The 12955-nt window shown below is 46.6% G+C and overlaps 1 protein-coding gene across 1 annotated transcript in view; it reads right to left on the reverse strand.

Annotated features, from left to right (window-relative positions):
- Plpp4 (phospholipid phosphatase 4) overlaps nucleotides 1-12955 on the reverse strand; it is a 129279-nt gene that overhangs the window by 71619 nt on the left and 44705 nt on the right. Inside the window, exon 2 of the mRNA XM_028868102.2 lies at nucleotides 7690-7798. Within this exon, the coding sequence (XP_028723935.1) occupies nucleotides 7690-7798 (109 nt within the window). The remainder of the gene's footprint in view (nucleotides 1-7689; nucleotides 7799-12955) is intronic.

The raw sequence follows: 12955 nt of genomic DNA on the forward strand, positions 1-12955 counted from the left end.
TGAGCCACATTTAAAGTGGGAGCTTTTTAAAGAGTAAAGAACAGTGTAGCATTATGATAGTTCATCAGCACCAGGAAACCCTGAAACAGCCCCTTCTCCCCGCCTTGTGTGTTTGAGGAGCGTGACTCCAGGCTCCCTAGAAACATGAGAGGGTAGGCCTTCTTAATGATAGTCAATCAGCTCATCCCCTTTTGGAGTTCTTCTTGCTTTTAGGTTAGAAGTGAGTCCTTTCATTCAAATTCTTCCTCCCAACATCGTAAGATATAGAATCAGCTGGAGTTCAAACCCCTGGATATGTTTGTAAGGGAATTTCCAGATTGGGTTCATCCATGTAGGAAGACAACCCAGCTCTGAGCAGTACTATTCCGTGGGTGGGGTCCCAGACAGAATGACAAAGAAAGAGGTTGAATACCAGCACTCATCTCCCTCCCCCACCTCTCTGTTTCCTGCCTCAGATGCAACATGACCAGCCACTTCCTGCCTCTACTGGCATGACTTCCTCACCATCATGGATTATATCCCCTCAAACTGTAAGCCAAAATAAATCTGTGTTTCCTTAAGTAGCTTCTCTTCAGGTATTTGGTTATGGCCACAGGAAAGGTACCTCAGGTACCATCTACCCAAACACACATTGGAATGAAGCTGGTGAGGTCCGCATGCAGTCACACGCATCCTAAAGCACCCCAGGAGGTTGTATTAGGAACTGCATTAGACTCGTGACAGTTCTGAGACAACTTCTCAGGTTCAGTGACGGGCCTGGGGTCACACAGCTTCTAAGCTACGAGGCTGAACTTCTTATAGTTTTGGTTGTGAGCCTAACCTTTAATGGCTGAGCCATCTCTTCAGCCCGAGGCTGGTCTTCTTAAGCCAGTTTTCTGCCTCCAATATAGAGTTTCTTTAATTACCACTGTCTCCAGGAGGAAAGGTATTTACTTAACTCTTCGTGGGTAACATCTCAGGATAACAGTGTCTGGATGGACCGAACATTGAATCAATCAGTAAGTGATGGGAGGGGGTGGGAACCATGGACCCCTTATGTTCCCGTTTAGGAATTCTTCAGTGTGCTCAGATGAGATCGTCATTTTTTTACAGAGAGGCTTCCTGATGGGACAAAGTCATGGCTGGAATTTGTGCAAATGACCATGACCTTTCAAAACAGCCTCTTCCCATTTCAGGCAATTATTTGGGGGCACTTCTGCCTTCAGAGATAGCTTATGAGACATCAGACAGCCTTCCTTCTTATTTGCCATCATGTCTTTGTGACCATGAGAGGTAGTAACTGGTTAGGGTTGTCCCCCTTAGTTGTGGCTCTGGATGCCATGGGTTATTTGAAAAATAACTGATGGGAGTCTGGAAGTCAACTGCTCATATCTGAGTAACTTCAGGGCTTGCAGACATGCTGGCATACTTGTATGACCAGTCTGGGAACCAAGGATCGTTTTTTTTAAACAAGCATCCCAAACAATCCTGATGCTGTTGATTAAGTAACACATCTTCACATTCAGATCCTGAAAACTGATGTCCAGAATATCGCCTTCTAACAGCCAAGACCACAGTCAAGGCTCAAGAATCCTTTTTGTCTCCAAGCTCAGTAGCCTAATCATTTCCATCCCTTAAAGCCCTAGGTATAGTTCATGCCACATGCTCCCTAAGAGGAGAGAGCAAGTCACCAAACAGTTACGTGAAAGGACAACATCACCAAGTCAAGCCTCAACAGGATAACAAACACTGGACAGAAGAAAGCGTTAAGAGACCACCCTAGCTGGCATGCTCCCATGTGTGTAGGCAGGAATAAAATTTCAAATGAACTATGAGTGGGAAAGGCTTTCCCATGAGGCCCTAAGGCTGGTAAAAGAGGTTATAGAGTGGGCCGTTTTAGCCCACATAGGAGATAGGGCATCAGGTAAGAACCATGTGGGCTCACGGCCAGGAATGAGAGCTGGGGAGTCACCGGGGCCTGGTGGCAAAGGACTTTCTTTCAGCATCATCCCCTGACACAGACCTCTTGTTTTTAACCAGATCTCCCTCCCCTCTGGCTCTGCCAAGACCAGCCTTCATTGTACCCACTCTGCAACTTTCCTAAGGAGGTGCTATTTGGGGTCATTCTTATGACCACCAATCGCCTGCTTACTGAGCCAGCACTAAGCCTGGGGTGGGGAGTGGGGACAGCTCATTTCCTCACCTCAAGAGCTCCAGAAAAGGGCTGCAACCTGACAGAGTGCTCCATCTCTGAACAGAAGTATCTGTGGACAACGGCGGGGTGTGATCTCTCCTATGTCCCAGCAACACTGGGGACACCAGTCTCATGTCTTTGTCCTGGCCATGTATGGTGGTTTGGAGAAATGACCCACATCAGCAGTTCTCAACTTGTGGGTCATGACCATTGGAAAACACATGTTTTTGATGATCTTAGGAACTGAGACACTGAGCCAAATTACAGTTATGAAGCAACAATAAAAATAAATTTATGGTTGGGGGTTCCTAGGACTTCAGAAATGTGGGATTTCCAACCGTCATGACCTACAGGTTGAGAAGCACTGTCCTATGTAGTCTCATGTGTTTGAACACTTGTCCCCAGTTGGTAGCAACATCTATGAAGACTTAGAAGGTATGCTGGCAAAAGTATGTCACTGGGGGTTTTGTAGTTTAGAAAGCCACAAGTCCATCTTTTCATGCTTGTGGTTTAAGATGTAAGCTCTTAGGGAGCAAAGAGCCCAAGACAGAGCAGAGATATATTTATATTTATCATCCCCTCCCACCCCTTGTCTGTTGCATGATGTCTCACCATATTTCAAAATGAATGTTAGCATGTACTCAGAATATACCCACAAAGTACCAGGATATCATACGGGATTAAAGTGTGCTTCACATGAACCCACATGACCTGAGTAGAGAATCCTGGGCAAAGGAAGAAGGCTGGAAACAATAAAAAACAGAGGTTCCCAGGCATCTTGCCCAAGTACTACATGACCACTGTCTCCAAGTGGGTTCCCACCTTGTGTACCGACCAGTGAACCCCATGTAAGAAGTGCCCTCAGTGTCCAGTTTCTACTCCACCTAGAAACAGGATCTGCCTCAGCGCTGCTGCAAAGCACCAGACTGTCCCAGACATGTCTAGGAAAGGACGCAGCTTAGAGCAGCCTATCTGCAGAGGGAGGAGGCGACCACAGTAGGAAACTTCAACAACTGAAGGAGTCCAGTCCGCAACATTCTGATGTCAAGATTCTAGCCTGGGAGGTGGCCACCAAGGCTCATTCAAGTCACAGCACAGGATCAAAGTGCCTACAGCTCTGGCACCTTACATAAAAATGGTCAGTGAAGCTATTTTAAAGATAACTCCAACACACGCAGACACCTAGCAAAGGCCCCACTTTGGGTAAACAATAGCAACCTGTCACCAAAGAAAGGGCTGTCAATGACTTAAAAAGAGACTACAAATTAAACTGTCTATCATCAGCAAAGTCTGTCTTCTCCTTCCGTCCTCTCCCGGAACTGACTAGTTCCCATCTTCCTTAAAAGCATCCCAGAATAGTAAATCCTCCTAGCAAATCATCACAGTGACAGGAAGATTCTGGGAGACGAAATCAGGTGATCTCTGGCTATAACCACAAAAAACAAAGAAAATGAGTTGGACATTTCCTTGAAAGACAAGGGAAAAAGTTGCAGAACTCTATCTCAGTTTCCCTTTTAAGTCTAAACTGGTCTTTAAAGGTTTCCCAGCAGTGCTGAACTGCCCAGCTGACATTTGGGTCTGCACCTCCACTAGACTAGAAGCCACATCGCATTCAGCTCTGCATCCCTACTGTCCAGCCCTGGGCTTGGCTCATGGCAGGTATTTATTTCATCACTGCCTGGGTAGTGAGGAACAATAATAATTATTAATCTGAAGGCATCCACCAGCTGGCTCCATCTCTGCCTTATCTGCACCCTCACCCTATAGATACCCACCCCCATAAACTCTGACTCAGTTCACCCGATAGGTGCTCCCCAATAAACTCTGACTCAGTGGGTCTATGTGGCCCTGTTCTCCCACTTTGGAGCCTCTATGTCTGCATTTTCTGTGTGTCACATGCTGGAACCACCTCTCCACCTCACCCAAGTCCACAAAAGGTGGCATCAGAGCCTAAGGGCCTCTCCATGTTCTGAGAGGGGCTGGTCTAGCTTCTAACAGTTGTAAGACCTTGGTAAAGTTGTTTGGGTTTTCATCCTCAGATTACTGAGCTGATGAAAAATGGTACCATCAGAGATTCTGAGAAGCATCAACTGAGATGCCACTCACTATGTGTTGAGCACAAGCACCGTCCTCAAGAAACCATGGCCACTGTGGTAGCTCATGATGGTGGTAGTGATGAAGATGGTGGTGAGGAAGATGATGATGATGATGATGATGATGAAGGTGAAGAAGCTCCATAGAATCTCCCCTCTGACCTTTCCAGATCCTATTTTATATCAGAGTATAGCAGGATCCCTGAGGGTACAGTCCATACCTGACCTGACTTCTTGTTCTCCACAGCCCTTGTGGGCTCCCCTACCTACAGCCCTGAATGCACAACATGACATCAACAGAGGGTATACTAAGTCACATTCATGACCAACTGGCATTCCCTGCACCAATAGCAGGTGTTTAATCATGCTCTGATAAACCCCACACACTCAGCAAGGACTCATGACCTCTTTTGAATAACAGCACAGCCTCTGGCGGGGGACTGAGTGCTAGGGGGATGATGTCAAGTCAAGACTCAGCGTTTCTAAAAGAATCCTTGGTCTGTCTCTCTGGTCATCATGGGAAAACATGTTCTTGGCATCAAACAGTCCCACCATGCCCAGACCCATTACCTGCACTGTAGGAGTCACAGGCAGATAAAACATGAGCTGAGCCTTTTCTGAGGATGTCAATACCACTTCTTCTCCCTTTGATCACACTTGACCCAGTCACCAAACTTTCACTATATTGCTTTTCTGGTTATATTTGACCAAAGGATTTTGACACACACAAACACACATGCGTGCATGCATGTACCCACATACACACTCATGAATCATGACTTGGGGCCACTAATTACTCGATAAACATCTTAGTTAGAAAGTTAGAAAATTCACCTTCAGATGGAAACATTCCAACCTACATGAAAGAGCCAAGATTTTATGAATGAAAGAATGCAATTTAGGCCAGTGAGGCAGAGAGGCCAGCAAAGGTACTTTCTGCCAAACCGCTACCCCCTGCATTCCATCACAGGAACCCACACAGACTAAGGACAGGACCAACTCTCACGGCTCTTCTCTGACTATGACAGGCATACCATCTCACACACACACACACACACACACACACACACACACACACACACACACACTTGACAAATGTGCCTCCAAGAGAAACTGATCTAGATTAGACATCTGGGAGACTATATACTCCACTCAACATTCTTCTGCAGTCACTGGGAAAATTTCCCAGGACCCAAAGTTGGCAAACAATAGCTCACATTAAGTTCTTAATAAAATCTAGGTGAACAAATCTAATTATGGAATGACAAAGGATTTTCCACCCTTGAGTGGCGGGTATTTTAAATGGCGCTTCTGCTCTCCTGCTGCTCTTGTGGACTGCACTGAATCTGGTAGCCATATGCATGTGCTCCATCAACCACTATTAGCAAAGTAAAAGACTGAACTGGTTTCACTATAAGGTTAGAGAGCGAGTCAGTGCATGCAGCCAAATACACGTCTATTCTTCAAAAATCGGCACAGAATGACCTGTTTGCATCTCATCCAAACCACTAGCCATGTGCAAATTGTTTCCTCCCATTTGTGTCTCTAGACAGAATCGTTGTGGCATCTTCATCCACTCTTCAAATCAATCCATTGTTCATAAATCTAGGCCAGAGCCGTGAATTTCTCTCCATTTCCCATATAAACATTCAGCTCCAAATTGCATTTTATGGCACATGAAATGCAAAACCCTGGGAAGAATGGGTCTGAGTGATAAACAGATGTTTTCCCCTAATTGTGCTGTGAAGTCATTAGCAACACACTGGTTCCTTCATATCTGGGATTTATTGAGTTAGGATAGAATTGGAAAAGGATCTTATTGTAATATGTGAGTATCTGTCATGCCCTACTGCTAACCGACCTTAATAGTTCACTTTGCCTAAGATTTACAGAAATTGATTTCATTTTCCAGGCTGAAAAGTAATTATTAAAAGCAACTGTAATAACACCTGAATGTTCACGCAGTATAGAAGACATTTCCATTTGCAGATATGAATATCTTTTTCCAACCATAGTTACTTAAAAAGCTTTCTTCTGTGAAATAAAGGGATTTCTTTCAAACAGTCCCATGTGTATTGTGAATGTTCTGGAATAGTCACTGTAGTCCCCAGAAGCACAAGCATCATGGTGGGTCAACAGGAATCACCTTGAAGCCACTAGGCAGCCCATCTGAAAGTTTGCATCATGGTGGGTCAACAGGAATCACCTTGAAGCCACTAGGCAGCCCATCTGAAAGTTTTGTTATTGTTTCCGGTGGAGGGAGCATGTGACTGCTTCCTTTGCTACAGAATGATTCACTGGCAATGCTCCAAGAGTGACTGTGCATCAGTAAGGAGTTCCCGATCCTCTGGAACATCCAGGGCAGTCTCAGGGTGGACAGCTGACCTCCAATCAGATGCTGTCACTCACCAGCCATGTGGCTTCAGGAAAGTCCCCTCATCTCCCTGGAAGCATTTCTGACCCTGCAGGCTGTGGATAGTAATGACCCTTTCCTCTCTGACACAGGCTGGGACTATATGAGGTAGCCTTTCCATAGGTACTGGCACCCAGGGAGGGGAAGGTCAAAGGCTATAATTGCCACATGGTAAGAGAAGGAGGTAAAAATAAGCCCACTATATCCACCAGCTGCTTGGGTGTTTCCTCATTCATTCTAGGAGAAAGACACAGACAACATCTAGTAGTTAGGCTATGGGGTAGCCTTTTTATTTTTTCATTTGTGTCTGGGTGTATGGTGTACACATGTGTATTTCTGTTGGCATGTGTGTGGGCACAGGTATGTGTGTGTATAGCATGTACAGAGGTCTCTAGTTAAAGTTGATGTCTTCCTCACTGGCAAGTCTCATACTTGAACCTAGAGCACACTGATTTGCCTAGTCCAGCTTTCATACCTGCCTTCCATGTGCTGGGATTACAGGCTGGCCACCACACCCACTTAGCATTTACATGAGTTGAGGGGATCCAATCTCCTGCCCTCACATGTGGCAAGTACTTTACCTAATGAGATACTTCCCGACCCACCACAGGGAAATCTTGTCAGTGATCAATAACCGCTCAGCCCAAACTAGAGAAGTGGTTAGCAAAGCTCTCTAGAGTGATTTTCAGGATTATTCTGAAAAGGGGGACAGAGAATTCTTGTCATTCGCTTCCAATCTGTTTTAACTACACTGTCACTATGTGGAAACACTCAACATAACTCAGGTAAGCAAGTTCCCTCTCTTTCCAAAATGCTAGATAATCACAATTTCTCAAGTGAGCAATCAGTGCCCGTCATGATCTGGAAGCGGGTTTTAACTGGATGGGCTGCTTTGCTTTTTATTTAAAGTTGACTACTGTCTTCAACAGGGGTTGGAACAGCGAGGATCAAGGCCCATTTGGTTTGAGTTGGGATGGTGAACACATCAGCCACCCAATCGCCGTACTTACAAACATGAGGCGGGTAGGTATGTTGTCTGACTGCACCAAAGGATTTTTGTAGAGCCAGATCTCTTCTGGCTGGATGACTCTCTGGAATGGATCCAAAAACTCTGTGAAACTGAAAGAAAACAAAGAAAAGGACATGAAAGCTGAGCATTCAGCTGCTGGGGACAGACCCTGGGAAGCCACTTCTGCACGCCCTTAGGAGAATCTTCCAGACTCCTGGGAAGGGGAGAAATGGCCCCCAGTGATGGTCCTCAGCCAGTTCCAACTGGAGAAAGACAAAGAGACACTGAGACTGTAGACTCCTCTGTCCCACCTCCCCTGGCAGCAAAGACTCATTCTCCGGGTAAGGCAACAGCTTTGAAACTGTTTTACAAAGACTCTAAGAACTCAGGCTCCTAACGTGAGCTGAAAGCTCAAGTGTCTCACAATGGCTCACGCAGGGTCACGGCCAGGCCAGCAGCACACTGTCTGAGAACAAAATGGCTCAGAGACAGAAGTGGAGACTCAGCAGGCTCCGGTGACCTACCCAGGAGGGGACAGGAAGTGTCCTGCCCTCCCTCCCGTTGCCCAGACAGACGAGGCCATGCTGCTGCCACTCCCTCCACTAGGGGGCAGAAGAAGGATGAGATGAAGTGACGGATGTTTGGGTCGCTAAGGGGCTAGCTCTAGACATCTTTCATCTTCATTTTTTCACCCTCTGAGAACCCGCCCTGCCATGGTAACCCACCGCACTCCCCAGCCTGGGCTACGTCTTCCTTAGTTGGACAACCAAAACCAACCGTTAAAGGGGAAATGGTGGGGGTGTGGGAGACAGGCAATATGAATTTACTTTTTCAGATTTCAGCCATTAGCCTCTGCCCAGCCCCACCTCCACCTAATAAACCTCATTCGGAATGGTTTCAGGCATGATGGCTTGGAGCCAGGGCATCAGGAGGTTCTAGTCTTCCTCTGCCAAGCTGAGAAATTTTGAGCCTGAGCTAACAGGATGGGAAGAGCCACTCAAAGTGGTGCCCCTGGCAACATGATGCACAGGACTCGGAGAAGAGCAGAGGAATAAAGGCAAGAGGATCTGCTCAGGGGTACACAACTGCCCTAGTAAGAGACGTCTGCAAAGTGGCCGAGAGGACACATGGGAGGGCATGCAGGTGGGTGGGTGGTGGGAGGGGTTGGAGTCCAGTCCAAGCTTCCAGTTTGGGGTACTGTGGACCAAGATGGGGAGCGTGGGGTGGCCCCTAGAAGAAGAGGAGGGCAGCTTCGTGATCCTCTAGGGACTTTCAGGGTACCTAGCAGCCTTAGTCTTCCCACAGCCATCCCTGCTTTAGTCCTGAATCCAGAAATTTCCTGTCATAGGCAAAAAAAAAAAAAAAAAAAAAAAAAAAAAAAAAAAAAAAAAAAAAAAGTCATCCGAGAACCAGGTCCTAGCCAAATCGGGAACTTCACAACCTCAATTTGTATCCCGAACTTCGGTGTCCTATGATCACCGTCCATCTGAATTTTTCATGCACATTTTCAGCAGTGGCCACACAAGGACTGTGAGCTGAGAGCCTCCTAGGATGGCTGGCCCACTAGGAGGCTCCGATCCTGCCAAACTTAACATCTACTCTGAGGAGCCTCGCAGTCCACCATCGAAGGGACCGGCCTCACAGTCAACTCAACCATGCGCCTAAAAGAAGCAGTTCCTCCCTGTCTGTTTCTCCATGCTTTTCTGTCCTTCCTTCCCTTCTTCCTTCAGGTGCATTCACCTGTGGGTGGGGTTTTACATGCTAAGAACCTGTGGACTTAGGAATTCCAAGAAGAAAGAGGTGCCTTTGCCAGCTCTGCTCAGCCCGGTGTCCACACACACCCCCTGGAATGTTAGGAGTCGCCTGGGTCATACTTGTCAGTGTAGTAGTCACCGTCATAGAGACCAGCCAAGCCCCCACCAGCCTGAGCCCAGAATGTGTCTACTGCAGAATGGGGCTCCAAGTGGGTGGGCCAAGAACCTGGACCGCAAAACTGCTATGGGCCCCGTGTACTGTCTTCAAAGCAAGGTATGCCAAGCACCTCCCCGAGCATCAGAAAACTCCTCCCCCTCACAGCACCCCACCCATGACGCTGCTCTACGCTACTGAGTAAAGAAAGCCCTGCCCCTTATGGGGCTGCCATGTTCTCACCTGCAATGGGGAAGCTTGTGACTAAATCAGAAGCCAGAGCTGGAGGTGGCTGAAAACGTTCTAGAGACTTGCTAGCCAGCTGTACAAGCAGTAGGGATAGGACCTGGGGATGTGGATTTTAAACTGTTCTCTGGGTGCCATACTCCAGCTTTGACCCCAGTGATCCCTTAAGGGTCCCGCACTCTTTGACTCCAAGAAACTTGATGATTTAATCTCCATCATTTACAATCCCAGTGTGTCAATCCAGCCCTGGCTATGTGTGCCTGGAAAGTTCTCTCAATACCTGCACTCTTCAGTTTCCTTGTCTGTGCATTGACCCTATCTTACAGAGCTAGAACGGAAATTAAATGGAAAAAATACACATGGAGACTGGGCTGCAACTCAGTTGGTAGATGCTTGCCTGCCATGCACGAGGCCAGGGGTTCCATTCCTGGCACCATATCAACTGGGTATGATGGTGCACACCTACCCAACAAAACATGGGCAGAAAAGCTAGTATATTTCTATTTTCTGCTGTACTCCAGTCTCTAGTGTGTGTTTCCACCAGTTTTAAGTATTTCCTTTGGCTGTGTCACAGCTGACTCCCTAATCCCAGGTGTTTTCAAGGCACTTTAAACAAAATGAAAGGCAGCAAAGTTTATTTAAAAGATGTTTTTAGGCCATATAGCCTGCTTGCGATAACTACAATGTCTTGAACATTCTGATTACTGTGACTCTACAATAAATCATCCAAAGATATTTGATTTCACTCGTGAGTTTCTGGATTGAGAAATTCTGAGGGTCCAGCGGAAGGGTTCTTACTTAGATGCTCTCTCTCAATATCTCAGAACATTGGCTGACACTGTGGCTATCTGAGGGCTGCATTAGGCTACCCACCAAGGTGGCTGCCCACTGATGACAGCCTGGCTGTAGCTGCACTGGAGTACCAACACATTCCCAGCAGTCCTAGGGTCCTGAGAACTCCAGCATCCGGACAGAGGTAGGCGAATGCTGGCTGACTTCTCCTGGTCCAGCCTTAAGAGTCATGTACATAGCTGAGCATGTATCTTTATGGTATGAATCAGCATTCCTTGGGTATATGCCCAAGAGTGGGATGGCTGGGTCTTGAGGTAGTTCGATTCCTAATTTTCTGAGAAACCGCCATACTGATTTCCACAGTGGTTGTACAAGTTTACATTCCCACCAACAGTGAAGGAGTGTTCCCTTTGCTCCACATCCTCTCCAACATTGACTGTCATTGGTGTTTTTGATCGTAGCCATTCTGACAGGTGTAAGGTGGTATCTCAGAGTCGTTTTGATTTGCATTTCTCTGATGATTAAGGATGTTGAGCATTTCTTTAAATGTCTTTCAGCCATTTGTGATTCTTGTTTTGTGAATTCTCTGTAATAGCCAGAACCTGGAAACAACCTAGATGCCCATCAATGGAAGAATGGATGAAAAAAATGTGGTACATATACACAATGGAGTACTACTCAGCAGAGAAAAACAATGAAAGCATGAAATTTGCAGGCAAATGGATGGAACTAGAAAAAATCATCTTGAGTGAGGTAACCCAAACCCAGAAAGACAGTCATGGTATGTACTCACTCATAAGTGGATTCTAGATATAAAATAAAGAACAATCAGACCACAACCCATAGAACCATGGAGGCTATATATATATAGCATGGAAGTCCCTAGGACGACTGTGGCTTATAATAAATTTCAGTTTTACTCAATTATTGAAAAAATAGCCAAATGAATGGAAACACATGAACTATGAACCAAAGGCTGAGGGGCCCCCAGCTGGATCAGGCCCTCTGAATAGGTGAGACAGTTGATTGGCTTGATCTGTTTGGGAGGCAACTAGGCAGTGGACCAAGTCCTGTGCTCATTGCATGAGTTGGCTGTTTGAAACCTGGAGCTTATGCAGGGACACTTGGCTCAGTCTGGGAGGAAGGGACTGGACCTGCCTGGACTGAGTCTACCAGGTTGATCGCAGTCCTCGGGGGAGGATTTGCCCTGGAGGAGGAGGGAATGGGGGGTGGGCTGGAGGTAAGGGGAGGGGGTGGGAGGGGAGAGAATAGGGGAACCCGTGGCTGATATGTAGAACTGAATGGTATTATAAAATAAAATAAAATAAAATAAAAAAGAGTCATGTAATGTCATTTTCATTGTCTAGATGTTGATGACCCCCAAGGGCTCAGGTGTTTTGAACATTTCATTCCTAGGAGGTGCTACTGTTTTGGAAGGGTGTGGAACCTTTAGGAGATAGAACCTAGCTGGTAGAAATGGGTCACTGAGGACAAGACTTAATGTTTATTTATTTAATAATTTACTTATTTTTATTTTATGTGCCTTGGTGTGTTGCCTGCATGTATGTCTGTGTGAGGGTGTTCGACCCCCTGGAACTGGAGTTAGAGACAGTTATGAGCTGCCATGTAGGTCCTGTGAATTGAATCCAGGTCCTCTGGGAGTGCACCCAGTATTCATAACTACTAAGCCATCTCTCCAGCCCTAGGACTTGACATTATAGGCTTACCCTGTTTCCTGTCCCGTTTCCTAATCTGTCCAAATGTAAGTGAGCAGCCTTAGGCACCTGCCACCACATGGAAGAGCTGCTTCTGTCTTCCCTGACACAATGGGCTGTACCCCTAAACCACGAGCCAGAAAAGACCCTCCATCCCCTAAGAGTTTTGTTGTTGTTGTTGTTTGTCAAGTACTTGATCACAGCAATGGGAAAACTATTGAATGCAGTCAGTGTGACCACACTTGGGGCAAATCTTGCAGTTAGCGTCAAGGAAGGAAAACAGACGCCTTCTCTTACAGGTGTACTGAACCCCGACTACAGAAAAGCAGGTGGATGCAGACTATGACTCCAGCCACCACTGAAGGACCATCTGCCCCCCACAGGGCGTCACTAACTCTAACGCTCCCACAGCCCACCCAGAGCCTTGATTCCCATTTCTTCTCCACAAAGCAGGCCACAGGAGACTTCGACACATCACTGAGCAATTTCCTTCCCACTGCCTATGTCCTGGGTACCTCTCTCTGTCTCTCTCTGCCTGTCTGTCTGTTTCCCTGTCTCTGTCCCACCCCCTCGGGTGTTGTTCATGTACACATGTGTAAGTGTGGA

Source organism: Peromyscus leucopus, chromosome 1 (assembly GCF_004664715.2).
Source record: "Peromyscus leucopus breed LL Stock chromosome 1, UCI_PerLeu_2.1, whole genome shotgun sequence".
Lineage (NCBI taxonomy): Eukaryota > Metazoa > Chordata > Mammalia > Rodentia > Cricetidae > Peromyscus > Peromyscus leucopus.